Genomic DNA, 24,494 nt, shown 5'->3' with positions numbered 1-24,494 from the left:
AGTTTCCTAAAAATAAAATTAAAATTTTCAAAATTAAAGAAACGTGATTTACAACTTTGTTCAAAAGTTAATTATTTCTTGTCTCAAATTTCAAGCAATTTCGGAGAGAATCCATGTCATTTAACTTCGGCTAATTTGTTAATAACGATTGTGAGAAAAGATGAAGAAAGTTGAATAAGCTAAGCTTGAAGTGTTCATTGTAAGGTGTCGACGCATAACTTCAATTATCGAAGGCTCAAACTCTCGACCTCGACAAGAGCTAACGTTTTTCAGGTTTTCTTTTAGATCGTATTAGGTGGTATGTCTTCAACAACTTTAAGAGCCTTGCCTGCTCGGATTTTTCAACCGCGTGTAATTAGATATAATTGCCATTTTCAATCTCAAGTGTTTATTCTTAGCTGACCAAAGTGGGGAGAATAGAAACATACGTTTATGTGTGGAAAAATGAAATGGACTGATGAAAAATGATTCATTAGATCGTTGATCTGTTGTTTAAAAACTAGTCGTGGTAACCAAGTTAATTGTCAATTCATTATTCACCTTTTAGGCGATAAGTTAACTTTAAATCTCTTTCTGTCCATCTTCCCAATTGTGCTTTTGAAGTCGATTGCAATTTTCCAAGAGATAGATAAATCTCTCAAAAAATATCTCAAATAGTTTGCTGACAGTGGACATAGAAACAATAATTGCGACACTAACATAGACTTAATTACTACTTTTGATATCAAATAACAAACCCACGAAAGCATTTTCATATTCAGCGTTTGCTATCTGTCAACGATCGATGCGATTTGTAACTTCACGTCTGTCTGCATGTGAGCAATATCTATTCGAAAATTTCCCAGTCTGTACATGCCGTGGCTCTCGCATACATCGCTGTTGCCGGCTCATCATTGAGTTTTTTGATAATTTTGAAAATGAAGGTTAAGTGGTTCAGCACAGTCCGGGAACAAACAGCAATTTAGTGGTAATTTTTTGTAGCGACTATTTTTTAGAAAAACAAGACGGCTCGCGCGAGTCTGTGCGCAGCACGATAAAAACAGAAAAGAATGAAGCCATTGCTGCAAAAGTTGTAGCCAGGAAAGAACTTAAGATCAATAAAAGAATGTAGTTTGTAAAGATGGCTTAAAAGCAATGGTGCAATCGGAATCTTGATTGAGTTCTGTGGGCCTTTTCTTCACCCCGGCTAAATTTAGTGCACTTTTTCTTGATAATAATTTTCATCTGAAAGTATTGGAGCTTGAGTGGTTCTCAATGCTTGATATTTGAACTATTTCTAATAAATGATCAATTCAGCGTACATTTAAAAATTTTTGATTTCCTTTGAAGAATAACTTTGATCACATTGGGTGTAAGTGTGGCATATGATTTAAATTTCGATACGTTTTCTTTTCAGTTTTTTGTCAATTCGTCCCTTTTTCGGCATGGTAAGGTTATCAAGACAATCAAACTTCAAACTTTCAAGATTGAGGGCCGCACTTCATACTATGAAATTGTCTTCTCAAAACAGTTTTGGTTGAGTTGCATTCTTAAGAGACTGTTTAGGCATGACTCAAAGAGAACTTAATGCCCTCCGAACGCTACCTGTTAATTCCGTTTTGAAGACGAAAAGTCAAATGGGTCAGCTGAAAAATCGGCAAAGCAAAAAATTGTTTTAAAAAACCACAGTCCTAATACAATTGCGACCAACTTTTTTTGGAGAGCAATTAATTATTAAAGAAAAAACTGATAAAAACAGCGCTATTTTTTTCAAATTTTCATTAAAAATAGCCGAACCTTTGAGTCAAATTTATGAACGCACAAATTTTTTATGAACAGTGGCAGAATGTCATAGGTAAGTTAATTTGTCACAAAACTCAAAGATGAAAACAAAATAAAACTCAAAGAAAAAAAAACAAAATTTAAGAAAAAGAACGCCGAGACATTATTATACCATCCTGTTGTACACAGCAGATTTAGTGCCTACTGACTACTAAAACTATTCTCGGCACTAAAGTCGTCGAACTTTTTCCTCTGATACCGTCTCGAAAAAACAAAGTCATCAAAAAAATCAGTCAACAAACTCAGCAAAAGGTAGCTCCTAAGTACCTGGAATACAGTGCAAAAAAACGAATGCCCTATTACATAAAATTCCGAGCAGCATAAACAGAAAAAGACAAATATGATCGTTTTCTCAGGATTGAAAATATTCATTTTCATTACCTTTATCAGAGTAAAAAACACTGCCTTGAGTCACGGAGAGCTAAAAACAACAACGCCAAAAAAATACCAAAAAGTTCAAAACATTATTTTCATGACGCATACATATCTTCAACAAAAAAACTTCCCAGACAACGCGATGAAACAACTCCAGATCAAACTATTCCAACAATTGTCAGACAACAGGAACGTAAGAGAGAAAAAGAGAGCAAGACAGAGAGGAAACAAAAAGTTAAGAGAAGTTAAAATAATAACAATAAAATGTTAGTCTTGCGAAGCTACAGAAAACAGTTTTTTTGATAGATAAAATATTTTTGAGCCTTTCACGGACTTAAGTTCAATTGTTACACAATTTTCATGAAAAAAACTGTTTCTTGCTGGCAGCTGATAGAGAATCCAGAGTAAACGCTTACAACAACTTGGCTTGTCAAATAAGAGACAAACATCGGATAACTAAAAATATAAGGCAAAAAAACTCAATTGTGTCTCTGAAATCAAACTAATGTCACATCTCTAAGGTTAGTAGAAGTTAATTAGATGCATTAAGCCGAAAAACAAATTGATGAAAAATTATAGAAATGTCAAGTTCACAACTTTCCTATTATACTAGTAAATCACCAATAGATAGACTTCAAAAAGACAATACCTCAAAATCTCCACAAAATAACAGGATCTACATGAACTGTGACGCGACCGGAAGTAAAGCAGCTTTCATTTTCTAAAAAGCGAAAAAAAACAATTGCTGGTTTCGTGGTGGTTGTGGTTGGTGTGTATGCGGGAAAGGGTGCAAATTTTTCTTGCAGGTTTGAATTCTACACATGAAAATCTTTCTAATGGTACCAAGATTTTGATTTTGGCTGGAGAAAAAGTCTGCAATATAGTTCCTTACATTTTCATTGAAAATGTTGGAACAATAAAAAAAAATGGAAACGGTGCTGTAAATAAACCTAAGAAAGTCTAAGCAGGAAAAGCTTCACAGCAAACAGCAATTTCATACCATTAGTTTCTGAGCGTGACATGCTAGCTAGTTATTATCATCTTTATACTCATCACAAAAACCTGTGAAGTTGGCGATTCTCAAGCATCAAATGGCTCTAACTGTATAGCAAAATCATTCAGCACCGGACGAATAGTTGAATGTTAATGGTAATAATACAAAGGAATTGAAATCGGAGAGAAATGGAGTGAAATAATCGGGGTAATTTGATAAGTGCTGAAGCTAATAGTGGTGAAAAAGCGGAACTCATTGTTGCACTCAATCAACAGGAAAGGATCATAAACAGTGAGCTATTGTTTAGTCAGGCTGGCCTCTTTCGAAAAAAGTGACACAAAACGAAAAAAGCTCTTGTGACTCAAAACAGGATTTATTAAGCAATGTGTTTAGCAGTCCCATTCCGCTTAGATGCAGTATGCCTTTTAGAGTTTGAACATAACCTACTAACGCCGGGCAAAGTGCGAGGGGGAACCCCCAAACTCCAGGAACCGCCATTACCACCATGAACTTAAGTCTCTTAAACAGTTTCGGTGAATTGCATACTTAGAGACAAATTAATCGTAGAGCTCTAAGAGAACTTAATGCCCCTTTTTGGAGAACAAAGTCCAATGGTCAGGATAAATTTGGTCGCGCGGAAATTCGCATAAAAGGACTAATCTAAAATTTTATACAGTTCCTTTGAGAGTAATTAAATATTCTTTTCAGTTAGTAACTGCTTCCTACTTTAGGTTTAGGTTTAACTTTTTTAGTTTTTCCGGAGGCATTAGCTTAACAATTGGTCATTCGAAGTCAAGAATATCTCTCCAATGCTCCCTAAGATTTCTTCCAAGACGTTTATGCTGGGCAATTTGATTAATGTATACCAGCTTTTGAACAAGTGTGACTAGTTGTCATAACGTAGGAAACGTGCATTCATGGACCCATCATCAAGTGCGCCAGCTCAAATTTAGTGTTGCTTTTATCGAATGAAATATTGGGGTCTAAAATTATTTTGAGGGCAAATAAAAATGGTGTCTATTAAGTGGGATAAAAATTATAATTTCATCACGCATTGACTTTTTTACTATTCAAGATTACCAGCCCAGCTGCTTATTAAAAGTCGGATCAACTTTTGATTTCAGATAAAAGGTGGACACACTATCATTTTTCTGCACTCGATAACTTCAGTTCCAGCTCCACTCAACGGTTCTCTCAGCTCCTGTACGATTTCAATGCTGGTTTAAAAAGTCTGTGATGAGAGGTTTTAAATTACCTGAGGTCAAAATGAAAACCAAAAAACCACAGCAATATAAATTTGTAACTATATATATTTACAAGAGGACAAAATACAATAAAGATAAAAAGATTTTACACAGCACGTGTCAAGGCCCCCGTCTTAAATACAATCAGTTTTATAGTGAAAACAGGTGTGAAGCTGCTTGATTCCACGAAGGGTATTTTACAATGGTTGGTTCCAGAAATGCGGTTACCATTCTGCAAATTCCATTTTATTTTGAGGAAATGAACTGTTTCTTTTTCCCCAGTTAACAATAATTTTGTTTTTAGCAGCCTATGTGAAAAAACGAATATTTTTGCACCCCTAACTGTTCTTATATACTATATAATTTCCCCACTCGTTAAGAAAATTCAGTTAAAATTGAACTCCCTAAATAGCGGTTTAACCTCCCGTAAATTGCGGTTTGAAAGTTCATGTAATTGCTCAAATTGTTGGTTTTTTGTTTATCAGTTGATCTAAACGGGCTTAAATTTGTTCATGGGGGAGGAAATAGTTCAACCGGATCACTTCATAGCAACTTATTATCCCAAAGCAACATCTAATGACATCATGACAATGAACCCCACAATTGATCCAATAGACGCTATCTTTCCATTGCCACTTGAATGTGCCTCTGGCATAATGTCGTCCATCACTACCCAGATCATAGCACCAGCTGCGAATGCCAAGGCATAGGGCAGCACTGGCTCCGCCACTGACACAGCCCACGCACCCAGCATACCGAACACGGGCTCCACCATTCCACTGAACTGGCCCCACATGAACGCTTTCCAAGCTGGCATGCCAAGACCACGCAGAGGGAGACTCACGGCAAGACCTAAGTCACAGCAACAGCTTCAATAACAAGTTCATACAAACTAGAGATAAACAATAGATAAAGAGTTGCAATAGACAAAAGTTCAGTATTCAAACACTTTGTTTTTCTAGAAAACAAAAAATTGAACCGTAGTGAAATATAAGTGATTGATGATTTCCAGCATGTTACTTTAACCACGCGGTTATTGCAATTCAAATGTCTCATAAGGCAAAAAATCGTCAACGGCTTGACTCACAAATTCATAAAACATAGCCGCCAGATTGACGGATTAGTTGCGAAAATGTAATTTATTACACACATGAGTACCACTGACCTTATACTAATTCAAAATAAGCTTAAATTTTAAAGTGCAAGAGTAATTTTATTGGGTGAGGTAAGTCACATATGATCAAAATCTTCTCACGCAAAAAACTTTTGCTAGAGAGAGTGAGAAATGACGTCACGCGCGCAAATGCCGTTAGTGAGTGGAAGAAGTATTTCAGAAAATTTGACCTTTTCAGCTTTGCTGTGTGAATAAATGTAAAATGAAAAAAGAGCGTCAGACGACGAAACAAAAGAACATAGCCGGAAGAACTCCGGAAACGACTCGAAGCCGTATCCCTCCAAAAAAACTGCCTTTTCAAAAAGTTAATATCTCCTTGCAGAACGCATCAATGCAGAAAAACCAATACTCTTAAAATAAGGAACAAAAGAAAATTTGTCAGAAAAAAATAAAATGAAAAGTTAGGGAAATTCAATTTATTTTTCATGTAGTACAAGTAAAAATACAAATGAAAACCATGCAATGAAAACAGGTTAACCAACAACAAAATATCAGTAAAGCCTTAATGAGCTCACAGTCATCTCTTTCAGAACAGAAAATTGAGAAAGAAATTGTGTATAAATTTTTTATCAAATTGCATTGAAAGGGATAACTTTGTAGCAAGAAACTTTGTAGCAAAAGAAATTGGCATCCTTCGTATTAAAGAGAGCCTACGAGCATGAGGCTTTTTTTTCAATTACCAATAAATTCAATAAATAGACACAATGAACTAAAAATCGCAAGGACTAAAATTCAGCAAAATAGTTGAAAACCTTCAAATTAATCAATAAAAAGAAAAAAGATATAGAATAAAATTCAAAGGCAAAATCCTTTTTAACATCGCTTAGCCAAGACACCAATAAAATTCGTAGAAAGTAATTATCCGTCAAAATGTTTGTATAGCATTTCAAGCAAATTCTCAGTGCCGCATTATGTCAAATGAAATCAATTGCAAAACAAAAACCCTAATAAAAAGATTAAAATCTGATTAATTTTTTTAAACTGATAAAAACAGAGCTCATTAGTACTACAGCTCTCAGGGAAATGAAAGACTGATACATGCTAAAATGCTGAGAAAAGGGACAAAAACATGAAAAATAAAGAAACAAAGACTAGTTCTTGATTTTTGAAAGTCAAAAATCAGAATGTAAAAAAAATGAAGTGGAAAAACAATTACATTTCCTTATACAACATGAAATTACATAGCTATTCTCCTGTAGAGGTCAAATTGTAGAAACAGAGTTCAAAGATGGGAATCAGCAATTATTGGGAAAAAATTGTCAAAAAACTTTTCAAAATTGCACCCATGAAAAAAATGCACAGAATTTTAGATACTGAACGCCACAGAATCTTTCAAATATTAGAACAATAAAATTAGGCTCCCTGACACTGCACAAAAAGACTTTCTAGTAATCAAATCGAAAAACAAACAAAATGAGAAAAATTGAACAAAACCTGACAAAATCGGGCAATCAAGTCTACAATTCTATAAAAATTACCTCACGTTATAAAAAGGCATTCAATGCATTAAATATTTTAAAAAAAATACCATATGCACAAAATTTTGAAAAAACAATCCGCTTTAAGATCCAGAAAAGAAGAAACTAAATTGAAAAACCAAAAATGAATTTAAAAAATTAGGAAAGTTGTGCTCATTTAGCATTATATGACTCTCAAAAACAATTCTATTTAAAACCACCTCTACAAAAAAATCTGAGCAAAAAAACTTGGCCAATTGGACAAAAAACGGCTAAAAATGGTTGTCTATATGCGTCATTCTGTCAAAAAACACTTATCATGTCGAAAAGTCATCCGCTGATCACAGCGCATGGTCGAAAAACTTCTCTCGCTCAGAAAAAATTAGTTCACACGGCGATTTTACTCTCTTTCGCTTTTGGGTCAAACCGCCATCTGAACGAATAGTACTTCCAGTAATAAAAAACCTTAAGAAAACCAATACTCCTTTTCAAGTCGTAAAAAATCCTAGAGCATCGCAATACAGCTCCGCTCAGCTTAAAGCTTCGCAGCTATAATAAGTGATGAATAGATGAAAAATTAACCTTGACACACATCACATTAAGGAATAAATTTTAAAAAGAACTTTGCAGAGGATCAGCAGTTTTTAGAATATTAAATCTGCATTGGCTCAACAAACCTTTCTTCAGTAATAGAAACTTTTGTTATGTAACCAGGGTCGATTTGGGACAATTGAAGATATTTGAATTTACTAGTAAAAATCACTTACTAGAAGTTTTTGCATCTGATTAAAAAATTCGATGATCTTGAATGCAAATACCTACAATTAAAGAAAGGCCTTGCTCTCAAATAGACTTCCAATCGGAGGATCACAAGACATATCTGAGAACGGAATTACTAACCCAGACAAACGGGTTAGGGGTGACTGAGTAGGTGGTCAATCTTCTAAGATTAGGAACCACCCTTCACACCATGAAATTGTGTACTCAAAAGTGAGTACACAACCATGAAATTGTGCACTCAAAAGTTTCAGTGAATCGCATACTTAGAGACTTGTAAGGCGTAACGCTCTAAGAAAAATAAATGTCATCTCAGTGCTAACTGTTTATCCCGTTTTTGAGGCCGAAAAGTCAAATGGGTGAGACGAAAAATCTGTCACGCAAAAGATGGCATACAAAAGACCACAGCACTTTGTAGGAGAGCAATTAAAAAGGCAATTTCTACACTTATATATTTCAGTCGTAAAAAACTGACAACTTTACGATCCGAATCAAAGTGAATCTTTATAGCCAAGGTAGAAAAAGAAAATCAATATACCAATATGCCAAGAAAATCGATAGAAATTCAATTTAACGGTTTAAACGTACATAAGAGGAAAGGATATTTCAAAGGCCGTAAAATATATGAGGTAGGACAAAAGAAGAGGCAAACGGAACAAACCAATCAAATATAGCCAGAAGTTAGCCGAAAAAGACGGAAAACAGACCTGCGTGCCATATAATATAGCACATAGCTGGCATATTGCCATCAAATAGCCGCAAAAACTTTTTAAGTCTGCAGTCTCGAAGAGAAACAGACCCAATAAAAAAATTTTATTAAATGCTAATGTCAGATTTTTACTAAGAATCTGAATAACTTATTGCTGCTTCTATTGGCTGCTCTCAAATAAACTTCAATTAGAGTGACATGATCAATTGGCCTTATCCTTTAGAAATAAAGTTAAAAAAGCCAATTTCAGAGTTAGGAAAACGATTTTGAGAGTGAGGTATGTTACGTGTGACAAACACTTATTCACGCAAACTTAGAGTGGAAAACAACGTCACAAACTCAATTCAGTTGAAATTGAATGAAGGAATGAACAAAAAGCAGATTTGAATTGATTGTGACGTCATATGATCGTAACAAAAATCTTGAATAAATAAAAAAAACATAGCAGGACAGGTCCTGAATTACAATCAAAAGAATTGAATTAACTAAAGACCCGACAATAAACTTTTTAAAAGCAAGATCACACTAAGATAGAAAAAAAAACATTTGAAAAAATCTAAAAACAACTGTAATTTTTTTTTCAAGATTTAGTGTTTTGTGAATCAATAACAGTAGCAAAACTTCGACTCTACGCATTCTTGTACTCATTCGTTAGATTGAGTACAAAAAACAACATGTGGAAATCAATGATAGAAATCAAAAAAGAGGCAAAAAGAAATTGACAATAATCAGATTGTCAATTTCTTTTTGCTTCTTTTTTAATTTCTATCATTGATTTCCACATGTTGTTTTTTTGTACTCATTCTAAAGAATGAGTACAAGAATGCGTAGAGTCGAAGTTTTGCTACTGTTATTGATTCACAAAACACTAAATCTTGAAAAAAATTTACAGTTGTTTTTAGATTTTTTCAAATGTTTTTTTTTCTATCTTAGTTTGATCTTGCTTTTAAAAAGTTTATGAGTACAAAAAACAACATGTCGGAATCAATGATAGAAATCAAAAAAGGCGCAAAAAAGAAATTGACAATAATCAGAATCTGTTGGTGGCCTCAAGAGAAGAGAACCTCAAAACTACATGCCAATATCCTTAATCACAACATATTACAAAACTCAGGAAGTCACAAGAACCTTCTAGCAGTTCTAAATAAGAATTGTTACATTTGATAACAAACGCAAAACTAATAAACTTCATTTTTTTTCAAAAAAAAATGCCAAAATGAAAACAGCGATTGTTAAGAACTCAAGCGAATAATTAGGTCAAAGTTTTCCTCATTAGCAACCGATAATACCTGTCATATTGAGCCTAAATAATAAGGCAAATATTCGTTCAAAATTCGCAAAATGAAAAGATCAATAACTCTTTTACAAATAATATAAAGAGCAAGGGAGGCAACAATTACGGACTGAAAAACTATTTCAATTAAATTAATCTACAATAAAAGCCGATGAGATCTCTCATTAATGATATTAGTAAGACAGCATAAGTAAAACAAATACTAGCAAAACTGAAAAGTTTATTCAAATTTTCTTGAAACTAACAGCGTTCAAAAAGCTAAAGCCATGAAGCGAAACGATTAATTTGATTAACTTCAGCATTCCTAGCAACAGACGGGACCCTTCATCAATGAGACTAAAAGAAAAGACAAATGTGAACAAAAACTAAAAATTAAAAAATATTTCCTGAAAATAATTAGTGTCGAAGTCATAGAAAGCATTAGTTTTCAACTGAAACAAAAAAAACAATTGAAATAAACTTTATTAGCAACCTAGGAGACCCATCCTGAGTGATAGTAAATGATAACACATCTAGAGGTTCAGCGAATGCTCCCAAAACTTCAAAAATTCGATAATGAGAACAAATAGTGTTATGAAAACCACCAGCCATAAACTCAAACAATTAAATAGGTACATTTATACCTCATCAGCCACCAATGAGACAGGTCAATAAGGATATTAAATGATAGGACAACAGAAATATTAAAAAGTGTGCAATAATCAAATATTCACTATTATTTTAAGACAATAAAATAGTGTCAAAGTCATAAGAATTATTAACTTCCGCTGATGAATTCAAGCAACTGCAAATAGACGCAAGTAGAACTTATACGTATCTTTTTAATAGTAAGAGAAGAAAACTTGAAAACGGAAGTTCAAATGCCACACGTAAAAATAATTCGCTTTCAAAAACCGAAAAATTTGTTCAAAAACCAACTTCTCACTTCACTCTAAAGGTACTTTGAAAAAAAATCACGCTTCACTTTGAGGTTATTAATAAGACAAATAAGGAGCTCAGTTGAAGTCAACGATGCAACCTATAAATATTTGAAAATTCTAGTTACGAAAAAATATGAATTGCATACTTCAATACACTTGCAAATTGTAATTATAATCTTTCATTATTAAGAAACCCTATATTTGGCCTTGATATTTACCTCAAATGGTCTTAATAATAGTTTTAACACTCATTTAGTGTTAAATGTCATTTAATTTTAAAATATACCCAGCAGATTACCGGAAATAGCCTCCGTTGATTCCAATAAGCATGATTGGGATTGAAAGAATAGATATTGAAAAGAAAAGATTTTTGTACAAAATTTTTTAAGTCCGATTTATTTTGATGGCATTTCGTAGTTGAACATACTTCTGTTTCTTATAGAGGCTACAGGGGCTACTATCAATCCCAATAAGCATTAGAGAGGTAACTAATACTTATAGGAACAATGTTCAAATAGCGGGCATCTAAAATTGGGATTTATGGGTTTATCCCGTTTCTATTTCTGACTTCAATTTTTATACTGACTCTGTTCATTTTGAATTGTTTTGCTGAGCAACTGATGTTCAAAATCACTTTTAGCAGAATGAGAGAAGAGAGAAACTAGCCTAGAGAAGTCAAAAAGATTTCACGCAAAATGTTGAAAAAGCGGGAAAATGAGGTAAAGCGAAACATTTTTTTTGTTCGACGAAGTAAAAAAACATAGCAGGACAAGTCCTGACGTACAATTCAAAGAATTTTCATTAACTAAACAGAAAACTAGACCAAGAACGGACTATGAATGGATTGGGAAAACCATTTAGAAAAAAAATCCCATCCAAAAAAATCGCAAAAAACTGTAAAAATCAAAGTGAAAATGCCGCATGTGAACAAAGAACCACTAGCGAGAAAGCGAATTTTTGTTCAAATACCGTTTTCTCACTCTACTTTAAAATAATAGAAATTTAAAGTAAATTCTATTGCTCTACTAGAGCAATCGAATTTCACGCCGCAAAACCACTCGCTTTTTCGCTCCACTTCCTGTTTCGGCGTGACCAAAATCACTACTCCAATTTGACTTAAAAAATCATCAAAATGTGTGAAGATTTAAAAAAAAACATATCCGGAAGACTTCCGGAAACGGCTCGAAGCAGAAAATTGCCAACTAAAATAACTATTGTGAACCCTAAACCTCCACAAATACCATAAAAAAAATTAAGGAAAAACAGAAAAGGCATTCAAAAACAAATTGAAAAAAAAAATTAAAAAAACTTAATTAGTTTTTTTAATAGTACAAGAAACATAACGCCCAATAACGTTCCTTTGCAATTAGAGCAATGAAAAGCTCGCACAACAATGAGCAAGTCATAAAAAAATCAGCAAAAAATTTTGCGTTAAAAATCAGCAAAACTGATCAAAAACCTCCAAATTAGCATTAAAAATCCAATTAACTACTTGAAACCTTCAATCCCAACAAAAGCCAGAAACTAATACAATATCATAATCAAACCTCACAACCAGCAAAATTTGCAAAAAAATTTCGCTCGCTTGGAGAAATTTTTTCACACATCAGTTTCTCGCTCTCTCAAAAACAGCGGTATGAACAAAAACCACTCTCTTTTCGCTCCGCTCTAAGTTTTGTTCAGCGCCAAAATCACTCCAAATTTTTTCACGCGTTTCATTTCCCGCTTCAAAAATCACTCCAATAAAATTGATTAAAAAGAACATAGCCGGAAGAATTCCGGAAACGACTCAAAGTGGCAATCCATTTAAATGCCATTAAACTACTCATCAGACAAAACGTGCCACTAATTTAGGATTATCTTGAAACAAAACCATAAAACAAAAGTTAAGAAAATCAAGCCTATTAGAATATGATGAAAAATCTTATCAAAATTTGTCGTCAATCGAGAACCCGAAATAACCATCTCTGTCAAAATTACTTCGTCAACACAACTAGTACCTACTAAAACCACTCATGAGAAGTTTTAAAAATACTTGATGCCAGGTCATGAAAAAATAAGAAACAATAACAACTTTGACTAAAAAACTGGAAAAAGTTAATAATTTTTTTAAGAATACACAAGCACAAAAACCCAAATACAAATTCTTTTCAGCCAATAGGGTATCCAGATGAACGCAAAACAATAGGCTAGTCATAATAGGCTAAGAAATGTAACTAAAAAACAGATAAAAAAGAAAAAATTGCAAAAAAATTAAGAAAAATAGTTCCAATTTTCGCTATTTTTCGTCATATTTCTCAACAAAAAATTGCTTTATATCCACAAAACTGCAACTATTTGTTAACTAAAAATTTCTCAAGTAATAGGGATCTTTTCAATACCCATTTGAGGCAGTAAAACAAAACAAAAGTAAAAAAAATCGCAAAAAATAGCCCAAATATCAGCAAAATACATGAAAAACATCCGAATTAGCATAAAATTCATATAAATTTCCAGAAAACTGCAAACCGCTACCAAAACCAGCCTAAAAACAAAAGAAAATCATAACCAAACCTCTTAACCAAAAAATTGGAAAAAAACCGCTTTAAAATGCCGCACGTGAACAAAAAATTCGCTCGCTTAGAGAAAATTTTTTCACCATCAATTTTTCGCTCTCTCAAAAACAGCGGTATGAACAAAAACCACTCTCTTTTCGCTCCGCTCTTCACTTTTGTTCAGCCCCAAAATCACTCCAAATTTTTTCACGCGTTTCATTTCCCGCTTCAAAAATCACTCCAATAAAATTGATTAAAAAAAAGGACTTCTCCAATACTCCTCTTCGAGTCGTAAAAAAAGGACTTCTCCAATACTCCTCTTCGAGTCGTAAACAAGACAGCGCCCCAATACAAATCAAATTTTCTGAATTGTAAAAAAATTGGAGCGCTATAATAGCCGGCTGAGAAGATGAGGGCGGCTATTAAAAACTAATCACTCATTTCAGCTGAAAAGTCTGAAGAATATAACAAATGAGAGTCACGCACATAAAATCAGAAAAGGTGCATTAAAAGAACTGCATCAAAAATGAACAAAATTGCCTTTCGAAGGTTTGGGAAGGGAAACAATGTAAAACATAAAAAGACCGTCAGGCGACAAAACAAATTCAAATTTTATGATAGGTAATTCGAGTTGTAAACATAGCTGGCAGATTGCCAGAAAATAGCCGCAATAGATTCGTAGATCGGTAGTCTAAAAAAAACAGTAAAAAGACAGACCAAAAAAATTCGTCTTTTCATTGAAGGCTGATCTGTTATATTTTGATTAAAAATCTGTATTAGCTGCCTCTATTAGCTGATCTCAAATAACCTTCATTTAGAGTGACACACACCCATTTGACCTTATCTCTTTGAATTAAAGTAAATAAAAGTCAATTTCAAAGTGAGGAAGTCATTTTTGAGAGTGAGGTAAGTCAAGTGTGACCAAAAATTTAATCACGCGAATGAACAAAAAACTCGCTCCACTAAGAGCGAAAAATGACGTCACACATGCAATTCAGTTGAAATTGCATGAACGAATGAACAAAAAGTGACTGTGACGTCATATGGTCGTAACAAAAATCATGACGACGAAATAAAAAAAAACCAAGAGAAGGCCAATAATAGCCCCAGCTATCGCTGTGCGGCTATTAATTATTCGTACAAAACCAATTCTGGCTTCTATTTTGACAAACACCACGCAATAAACAGTAGCTAATCTTGCTTCGTGGCTATCATGAGAAAGAACGGGAGAACAGCATTCATTTTTATTAGTATCTGCGAAAAACTTGGAACAGATTTCGGCCATCTATAAATTTAATTTTCATACATTTATCACGGTATATAATAATTGTAATAGGTAGTCTCATCAAAAGCCAATATCCAGTGTCACTAATAACGAAAACAAAAACATTAATTTGTTCACGCATGCAACTGAAAGTATGAATGCGATCATTTTTACAATAGGGGACGGTAACAGTTACATTAACCTCATCAATAGAAAGCATCACGGCTATCAAAGGCACTGACCTTCAGGGAAATTTTGGATGCCAATTCCAATGGCAAGTGACTTGGCACTACTGAATGTTGCAGAGGAGCTTTTGCCAACAGCACCAAATCCCACCCCCACTGCTAGTCCCTCTGGTATGTTGTGGACAGTTATGGCAATGACCAGAAGCAGCATCCGATGCCAACTCTTCTGTCTGTAGAACTTGTTGAAACAGAGCAGTGTCTTGTCACAACCTGTCATGTCCCCCGTTGACTTTTCCTCTTCTTCCAATACGACAATGGGTTTGGTAGTTAGGGCTCCATTTGATGAAGGCGACTTTTTATCAACTGTGTCTGTGTTGCTGCTATTTTTACAGGCAACTAAAACCAAACATGGTCTTTTTTAAAATTAAAACATGGCCAGCTAATGTAGTTTTTGATTATTAGTGAGGTTATTAGTGCTATAGGTTAATAGTAAGATTTAAAGTTAAAACAGGCGCCAATTTCTGTCATTTGATTTTTAAAAGTAAAATGTTTCCACTGGAGTTCAGTTGCATAAAATTCAAATTGAGAGCAATTTATTTCACGCAAAACCCGAAAAAGTCAAAACGGTCTAGCAAAAAAAATTGCATGAAAAAGAAACACGACTACAACAATTGCTTCATATTTCGTTCCAGAGAAAATATTTATATTTTCAGGCAAAAAAATAATTTAAACAGCTGCAATCAAGTTGGGACAAACACGCCAGCAAATTTCTAGCTTTTTAGATAAGTTGGACAAACAGCAAAGATCCTGAAATTATTATTACGTGAAGAGGCTATAGATCCATCATGTTTATCATTTAAGTCAACAACTGCTTCCTCTGATGAAGTTGCACTTGAGGTAGGTTGATGAGGACTGGTAGCCAGTGCTATATTTGAAGGGTCAACACCAGTCTCTGTTTGGAATATAGTCTCATATAGGTTCTGTGAGTTCATGCCTATCTGCTCCACTAGCACGTCTGTACCAAGCACAAATGCAGCACCTGAAAACATTTACAGCATTAAAATACTAACTTTTCGCATAGTTTTTTAAAATTGTTCGTAGCTTTAACAAATCGCTCAATAAACAAAATCTGATTATCAATATTAACAAAACGGTTCATCACAAACCCAATGCTAGAAAAAAGATATGCACTGGTGACGTATTTTTCATTGACAGAACACAATCAAAAACCAAATTCCGGTTTTTTACAGAGTCGAATTTGAGTTTTCATGACCGTTTTGATAGAAAGAATTAATTTCTCTAATAAAAAACTCTGCACAAATTACAGAATAAAAAAAATCATATTGCATTGGAGGGGAGAGACAACGAGGTTATATACACCCACTTTTCAGTCTACCCTAGGAGATTATGTTAAGCAAACGTGTTCATAAATGTGGAGTGGCAGCAAAATTCAGGCACCATGTTTCCAGAACTCTGCTGATCAGATATCATTTCACTGATGCTGAACCAATTATTCAACATCAGTGAAAGTAGGCAATTATTGTCTAGGGTTGCTGAAGCTTTACGTCACCGCTTCCCATTTTTATGTTACCAAGCTAATAATTAAGGAATCCATTATAAAAAAAAGATACCTCGGATGAAATTTTTGTCAATTGTTATGCCATCGTTTTACGATAATCATTTGTATGAGCTTTTGAAATCACCAAATAAGCTACACAGCCAACTAATGGTTCAGCACCGAATTGTTTGCAATAGAACACTCGAAATAAACCACTAAACAATTAGCATAGATTACGCACTATAAATTGCTCACAAGTCGTTGAACATTTTTCAATCAAAACGATTAATGAGGAACATATTTCAAATTATTTCTAAAATTTTGAAAAGCTTAAATGTACTCCAAAATCTTGATATCAAGAACTTTATCTTTCAACGATTGCTATGCTTAAATGACCCACCTGGAAGCTTGCTGGAAATGTGGTGGATTATTGGTTGCCCCGGACAGCAAATTCCGTACAGGACATCAATTTAAAGGCACAATGTGGCCTCATATGTCAATGTCAAGCGATGTAGGAGGGAGGGGAGGGGGGGCTGTTGGAGCGCTGGACGTGAAGGGGGTACAAATCGCCAGGTTGGAGCAAGGCAGACGCCCGTGTCGGCGGGGGGGGGGGGGGGTGAGTGCGGGGTCAAACTTTTAAGACTAAAAACAGCCCTCTCACACCCTGAAATCGTCTCAAAACAGTTTCGGTGAATCGCATACTTAGAGAATAGTAAAGCGTAAGACTCCAAGAGAGTTGCTCGGTCACTTAATGCCCTCCGAGCACTACCTGTTTATCCCTTTTTTTGAGGACGAAAAGTCAAATGGGTCAACGAAAATCAATCAAGCGAAAAATCGCATAAAAAAGACGGATCTATTCTGCCCCCCCCCCCGGGGTCTTTTACGCCAACAGTTAAAAATTATATGTTGTTATATAGCATGTTATTATGTAAAAAATAGCACGTGCGCCTGGTGGCGTAAAAGATATAAGGCCACTCAGCAATGGCAAGACAGAATAGATCCAAAAAGACCACAGGACTAAAATAACTGCTACAAACTTTTTTGAGAGCAAATAAAAATTACACCAAGTAAGAATCACTTAACTGTTAACTAGCAAGCCCGCATAAGCATCACAAAATCTATCCGACCAGGTTTAAAAGAAAATAGGATTTTACGTGGCAACTCGGGTTCGAACCCTTGCCCCTCGTTTAACAGCTACAGCTCTTACCTCTTAGGCTACCGACGAGTATTTTTGGCGTCCATTACCTTATTTAACAGCAACTTTTGGTTAAGCGACAATTTTGGCTTTGCTGTGATTAAGGTGCGCAATGAATTTGCATAAAACGAGCTTCTACAACCAAATCCCAAATTTATTTCCGAGCACATCATACATCCTTTTCCTCCCCTACTTGGGCTTGAAAAAAAAACATTTGCAGAGCAGGCTCTTAGGCATGATTGCGCGGGCTGCATTCTTAAGGATCGTTAAAACATGTGAACATAGGAGCGCTGCTAAACATTGCAATCAAGTGCGACTTACATTTAATATACTAGATGAGAGGGAGAGAAAGAAAAGGAGAAAGAAAGAAAAGACAAAGGAATAAAGAAAGAATGAAAAGAAGACATAAGTAAAAAAAACAAAATGAACAGGGGAAGAAAAAGACAACCAACTCACCAATTTTTTATCCCAGTAAACGATGCATCCTTTTCCTCCAAGACTCAGGATCGAACCCATGCCCCTCTCTTTACAGCCACAGGCCTAATCCATTGCACTACCGACGCCTGTTTCTGTTGTCTATTGAACTGGATACATTCGAAAAATATTGGTCGATGGCTTTTTGTCTCGCTTGTTTTTGCTAAGCCGTATGCTTAATGAGCAAAAAAAAATGCAGATCAGGCACTTAGGCATGATCATGTAGGCTGCATGCTTAAGAATCGTTAAAACATGTGAATATAGGAGCGTTGTTAACCATAGCGTTCAAGTGCAACTTACATTTAATATATTAGATATAGAAGAATAAATAAGAACGGAAATAAAGAAGGGAGCGAGAACGAAAATAAGATTCACCATTTTTGAGCTAAAAAACAGAAGCTGGAGCGGTGATAACCGTTGCGTTCAAGTGCGACTTACATTTAATATAACAGATGAGAGGGAGAGAATGAAATGGAGAAAGAAACAAAAGATGAAGGAATAAAGAAAGAACAAAAAGAGGATACAAGTAACAAATTAAAGCAAAGAAATGAAGAAGGGAAGAAAAAGACAATCAACTCACCATTTTTTATCCCAGTAAGTTATAAATCCTTTTCCTCCCCTACATGGGCTCGAAACCATGACCCTCACAGCCATAGTCTAATCCCCTTGCGCTACTGATGCCCGTTGCAGTTGTCTGTTGAACTGGCTACATACGCAAAGTTTTCGACAATGACTTTTTTGTCTCTTCTTTTTGCTAAATTGTTTGCTTAATGAGCAAAACACAATTACAGATTAGACGCTTAAGCGTGCTGGTTGTGTATGCTGAATGTTTAAGGGTTGTTAAACATCTGACGATAGTAGTGCTGTTAACCATTGCGCTCAAGTGCAATTTACATTCCATATATTAGATGAGGGGGAGAGAAAAAATGGAGAAAGGAATGAAAGATGAAGGAATAAACAAACAACAAAAAGAATATATAAATTTAGAAAACAGAAACGCAGAAGGGAAGAAAAGGACAACCAAATCCCAAATTTAATTCCGAGTACATTATACATCCTTTTCCGCCCCTACTTGGGCTTGAACCCATGTCTCTCGCTGGACAGCCACAGGTATAATCCCTTGCGCTACAGACGCCTGCTGCTGTTGTCAATCGGTACTGGCTACATAAGCAAAATTTTTATCAATATCTTCGTTTCGCTTGTTTTTGTTAAGCCGTATAATTAATGAGCGAAAAAAACATTTGCAGAGCAGGCTCTTAGGCATGATTGTGTGGGCTGCATTCTTAAGGATCGTTAAAACATGTCAACATAGGAGCGCTGCTGAACATTGCGTTCAAGTGCGACTTACATTTAAAATATTAGATGAGAGGGAGAGAAATAAATGGAGAAAGAAAGAAAAGATAAAGGAATAAAGAAAGAACGAAAAGAAGATATAAGTAACAAAAAACAAAGAAATGAAGAAGGGGAAGAAAACGACAACCAACTCCCGAATTTTGTATCCCAGTAAACGATGCATCCTTTTCCTCCACCACTCGGGATCGAACCCAGGCCCCTCTCTTCACAGTCACAGGTCCAATCCATTGCGCTACCGACGCCTGTTGCTATTGTCTATCCGTAGTGGCTACATACGAATATTGGTCGATGGCTTTTTGTCTCGCTTGTTTTTGCTAAGCCGTATTCTTAATGAGCGATAAAAACATTTACAGATCAGGCACTTAAGCATGGTCGTGTAGGCTGCATGTTTAAGGATCGCTAAAACACGTGAAGATAGGAGCGTTGCTAACCATTGCGTTCAAATGCGACTTACATATAATATATTAGATGATATAGAAGAATCAATAAGAAGGGAAATAAAGAAGGGAGCAAGAAGGAAACACAGTAGTGGATGAAAAACGAGATTCACCATTTATGACACAAAAAACAGAGGCCATTTCTGGCACCAACTCAGGCTCGAACCCATGCGCCTCGCTTCACAGCCACAGGTCTAATCCCTTGCGCTACCGACACCTGTTACTGCTGTCGCTTGAATTGGCTACATACGAAAAATATTGGTCGATAGCTTTGAGTCTCGCTTGTTTTTTCTTAAGCTGTGTGCTTATTTCTTAAGCTGTGTGCTTAATGAGCAAAAAAAAACATTTGCAGATCAGTCACTTAAGCATGGCCGTGTAGGCTGCATGTTAAAGGATCGCTAAAACATGTGAAGATAGGAGCGTTGTTAACCATTGCGTTCAAGTGCGACTTACATTTAATATTTCAGAAGATATAGAAGAATCAATAAGAAGGGAAATAAAGAAGGGAGCAAGAAGGAAACACAGTAGTGGATGAAAAACAAGATTCACCATTTATGACACAAAAGACAAATGCCATTTCTGGCACCGATTCAGGCTCGAACCCATGCCCCTCGCTTCACAGCCACAGGTCTAATCCCTTGCGCTACCGACACCTGTTACTGCTGTCTCTTGAATTGGCTACATACGAAAAATATTGGTCGATAGCTTTCAGTCTCGCTTGATTTTTCTTAAGCTGTGTGCTTAATGAGCAAAAAAAACATTTGCAGATCAGTCACTTAAGCATGGCCGTGTAGGCTGCATGTTAAAGGATCGCTAAAACATGTGAAGATAGGAGCGTTGTTAACCATTGTGTTCAATTGCGACTTACATTTAATATATTAGATATAGAAGAATAAATAAGAAGGGAAATAAAGAAGCGAGCAAGAATGAAACACAGTAGTGGATGAAAAACAAGATTCACCATTTATGAGACAAAAAACAGAGGCCATTCTTTGCACCGACTTGATCTCGAACCCATGCCCCTCGCTTCACAACCACAGTTCGAATCCCTTGCACTACCGACGCCTGTTATTGTTGTCTATCCGTAGTGGCTACATACGAAAATTGGTCGATGGCTTTCTGTCTCGCTTGTTTTTGCTAAGCCGTATGCTTAATGAGCAAAAAACACTTACAGATCAGGCACCAAAGCATGGTTGTATAGGCTGCATGTTTAAGGATCGTTAAAACATGTGAAGATAGGAGGGTTGTTAACCATTGCGTTCGAGTGCGACGTACATTTAAAATATTAGATGTAGTCATCTTTCAGCTATAAATAGTGGATCTTTTTTTGAAACAATCAGTACTTGTTAGTCTTTATATCAATTTATATTGTGACATATGCAAACGTTATCTTAAGAATCGCTTAGCTTTGTAGTCAACTAATGGTGGTGTTGTTGGGCAAAGAGTAAACATCGCATAAAAAGACCACGTGACTAATATAACTGCTACAAACTTCGGTTGAGAGCAATTAATAATTTCACGAGTTTTCGCTGAGAGTTCAAAATTTCTTACACTTCATTCAGGATAGCTCATATACTTGAATTGGCGATTATTAACAGTGTTTTGAACACAGTCTTGAAACCGAGCTGTCTTATTTTAAGGAACGAATAAACAGGCTCTGCTCACGAATATCAACAGCTTTTCGACAAATAGAGCGTTTGCGCTTTTGACAAAAAAGCAGACGTTGTGTACCGTTGACAGTTTTCTATAACACGCGCTCGTGCAGAGCTAATTTTTGCAAAGCTAATCATTTCAATGAGTTCTTCATTTCGGTTTATCACTTCAAATTTTTCTCCGAGTTTGAAGTGATCAATACTCAATTTTGAAACAGTCCTCGCTTATCCGAGAACAATTTCAGTTGAACATTTTGAAAATTGACAACGTGTGAGTCAATTTATTAGAGGGCAGGTAATTGAAAAGGTAGTGACTCGATGGGTTCAGGCGATTATTTCACAATGCTTATTCCTCATGTCACATGACTTCTGTATGTAATGTTGTGTGGCTGTAATTTTTGAGAACTAAAGTTAGTTTAGCTAATTTCAATTTAAATATAAGGACACTTGAAAACAGGTCAGTTAGACCTAATAATGACCTTTCGGGTGGAGATGTTGATGAAAATATGCTTAACAACGAAAAATGCCATTTCGATGTCTTTCGTTTTATAATAACAATAATGCTTGAGAACATATTTGCGACGTTTCTGCATTTATACCCAGCCCTAAACAATTTATTATTATTATAATTGATATTTTGAAAATCAGAAAACTTGAACTAACCTATTGCAAATCCGATAGCGACTGGAACGAATGCGAATTCTCCGTAAGTTTTGGACTCAGCTGCCATCTCTATGGCAGGGTTGATAAGACTCCAAAAGCTGGCTGCAACCATCACCCCGGCCGCAAAACCCAAACTCGCATCCAAGAACTTCCTGTACGTCTTGCGACAACAGAACACAAGAGCAGCACCCGCCGCAGTCATTCCCCATGTGAATAAAGTACCCGCGAGAGCATTGAGGAAACTGGAGCGATTCTGGTCGAACATGCCGGATGGCTCGAGGGTATCGCAGAAGTGGTTCTGATCTTGAATGGACAAATAACCGAGACAGTAATAAAGAAGGGGACTTTGGTTGAACTTGATTGCGATGTCGATGATGCAGTTGGATATGAAATTGATATCAGAATTGTAAATTAAACAATCTGAGAATCGCGTACATGCATAACCATTGCAATTTGAATTATAGTCAGTCTTTAATGAACTCAATGGCAGAGTTGATCGTGTAATGCCAGCCGTAAGATGAGAATTGTCGACCAGTTGTGTGGTAAAATTTTGAGTAGCAATTTTGAATGTTTGCGTTCAATATTAACGATATTAGCAGTTGTAATCTTGGTTCAGTTCAACAAAGCAGAGAGAAGAAAGCAATCAATGGTCAAATACATGAAGTGGTCTTCAGATGGTCCCAAGAATGAAGAGTTTTATTTTCGTTTAACTAATAAATAAGTAGCAACGTGTACGTATTGGTCTAATGAAGCCTCACAAAACGTGGGGGATTTTAAAATAAATGGCACAAATAAGATTTTCTAATCTTCAATAAATAGTTATGGAAAAAGTTAATAGAATCGGTTATTTGAATACTTCGAACTTGAACTAAATGTCAACCTTTCTTTCTATTCTTAAGCCAAGGGGCGGCGTATATTGCACAAGTTTGCGATATGTGATGAGCTTTGATTAGCTACAGATCTAACCTTGAAGAATTGCATTTATAGACATATTCTAAATCTGAAACATAACACTATATATACAACATCGATTTCAAAAGCACAAGATAATTGCAAATATAACCCACTAACGTCGGACGAATTGCTCTGGAATGACAAGCGCAGATCGATTCTATGGCCGGAGTGCAACTTGAGTATGGGAAGAGAAGTAAACTGCCCCCAATTGAGTTCAGCTGTTTAAAATTTATAAATGAAAAAGGAATTCAGATCACGTAAAACTCAGAAGTCAAGGACGTAAAAATCAGTCAAAAAGTCAGAAATGTTTCCACCAAAATTGTGCATAAAAAGGCACTAGATCAAACGTCCTTCGTGCGCAATTAATGCGCTTTCGAAACTTGGCCTAGCATTTGTTCACGTGTGAATAATTAAATTTATGTAACTAAATTTTGCCAATATAAACAGAACCCCATATCCGCGAATGATACTAAGAAAAGGTCGTTTAACCCAGAAAAAATCAAAAATTAAAGTACCTGGTGAATTGATCCGAGTATCGAAAATACGATTTTGAAGAGCAAATTTGTCAGTAATTTCAAAAGATGCTGTTGAAAGATGAGTCAGTCCAATTTAAAGAAACGTGAACTTACTTCAAACATTTCCTTGTAGAGCTAATGACATCATGGCCTCACAATAGAGCTTTGTAATAGGATTTTGTTCATATAATCAAATCCAAAATTTTGCTCATTGTAACAAGGTTGCGCGTTTAAACAACAGCTAATAAACTCAATTTGAGCAGCGAGCAAAGGCATATGAAGAACAATGCCGTTTCCATTGTTGGGAGCAGCCCGGGACTCGTATCAAACAATAATCGGGCACTAAAAAGAATCATGAAAAAAATAAAAACAACAGCTGTAATGGATCACTTGACAGCAATGCTATTGTTAACATTCTGCAGCAATCTGCGCTTTACAACTATGGCGATCTTTTACCATTTTTAAATAGTCGCCTAGTTTGCATTTTTAATATATGTAAACATAAACCGACTAATGTCGGATGAATTTCTCTCGAATGACAAGCGGAGATCGATTCCATGGCCGGGGTGCAACTTGAGTATGGGAAGAGAAGTAAACTGCCCCCAATTGAGTTCAGCTGTTTAAAATTTATAAATGAAAAAGGAATTCAGATCACGTAAAACTCAGAAGTCAAGGACGTAAAAATCAGTCAAAAAGTCAATGTTTCCGCCAAAATTGTGCATAAAAAGGCACTAGATCAAACGTCCTTCGTGCGCAATTAATGCGCTTTCGAAACTTGGCCTGGCATTTGTTCACGCGTGAATAATTAAATTTACGTAACTAAATTTTGCCAATAAAAACAGAACCCCATATCCGCGAATGATACTAAGAAAAGGTCGTTTAAACCAGAAAAAAAATCAAAAATTAAAGTACCGGGTGAATTGATCCGAGTATCGATGAGTAAAC

At 35.5% G+C, this 24,494-nt stretch overlaps 2 protein-coding genes across 3 annotated transcripts in view; both read right to left on the bottom strand.

Annotated features, from left to right (window-relative positions):
- Positions 1-24,494, bottom strand: part of LOC142341852 (heterogeneous nuclear ribonucleoprotein H-like) — a 567,627-nt gene that overhangs the window by 116,554 nt on the left and 426,579 nt on the right. The window lies entirely within an intron of this gene.
- On the bottom strand, positions 4,423-23,167 carry LOC142341843 (zinc transporter ZIP11-like). Its single transcript, XM_075393102.1, has 6 exons — positions 23,152-23,167; positions 23,047-23,080; positions 22,081-22,383; positions 15,572-15,787; positions 14,806-15,144; positions 4,423-5,286 (listed from the first exon to the last, which is right to left on the bottom strand). Exons 2-6 carry the CDS (start codon positions 23,069-23,071, stop codon positions 4,991-4,993), a joined length of 1,179 nt encoding a protein of 392 aa, XP_075249217.1. The 5' UTR covers positions 23,072-23,080; positions 23,152-23,167; the 3' UTR covers positions 4,423-4,990.

Source organism: Convolutriloba macropyga, chromosome 6 (assembly GCF_964194025.1).
Source record: "Convolutriloba macropyga chromosome 6, txConMacr16.3, whole genome shotgun sequence".
NCBI lineage: Eukaryota > Metazoa > Xenacoelomorpha > Acoela > Convolutidae > Convolutriloba > Convolutriloba macropyga.
This window is presented reverse-complemented; position numbering and strand designations above follow the sequence as displayed.

Coding starts and splice junctions, on each gene's coding strand:
- LOC142341843 (XM_075393102.1), bottom strand. CDS start 23,071: ATGTCTATAAATGCAATTCTTCAAG. Junction 22,384..23,046: donor TATAAATGCAATTCTTCAAG/GTTAGATCTGTA, acceptor TGTCCATTCAAG/ATCAGAACCACTTCTGCGAT. Junction 15,788..22,080: donor CGCTATCGGATTTGCAATAG/GTTAGTTCAAGT, acceptor AAATGTTTTCAG/GTGCTGCATTTGTGCTTGGT.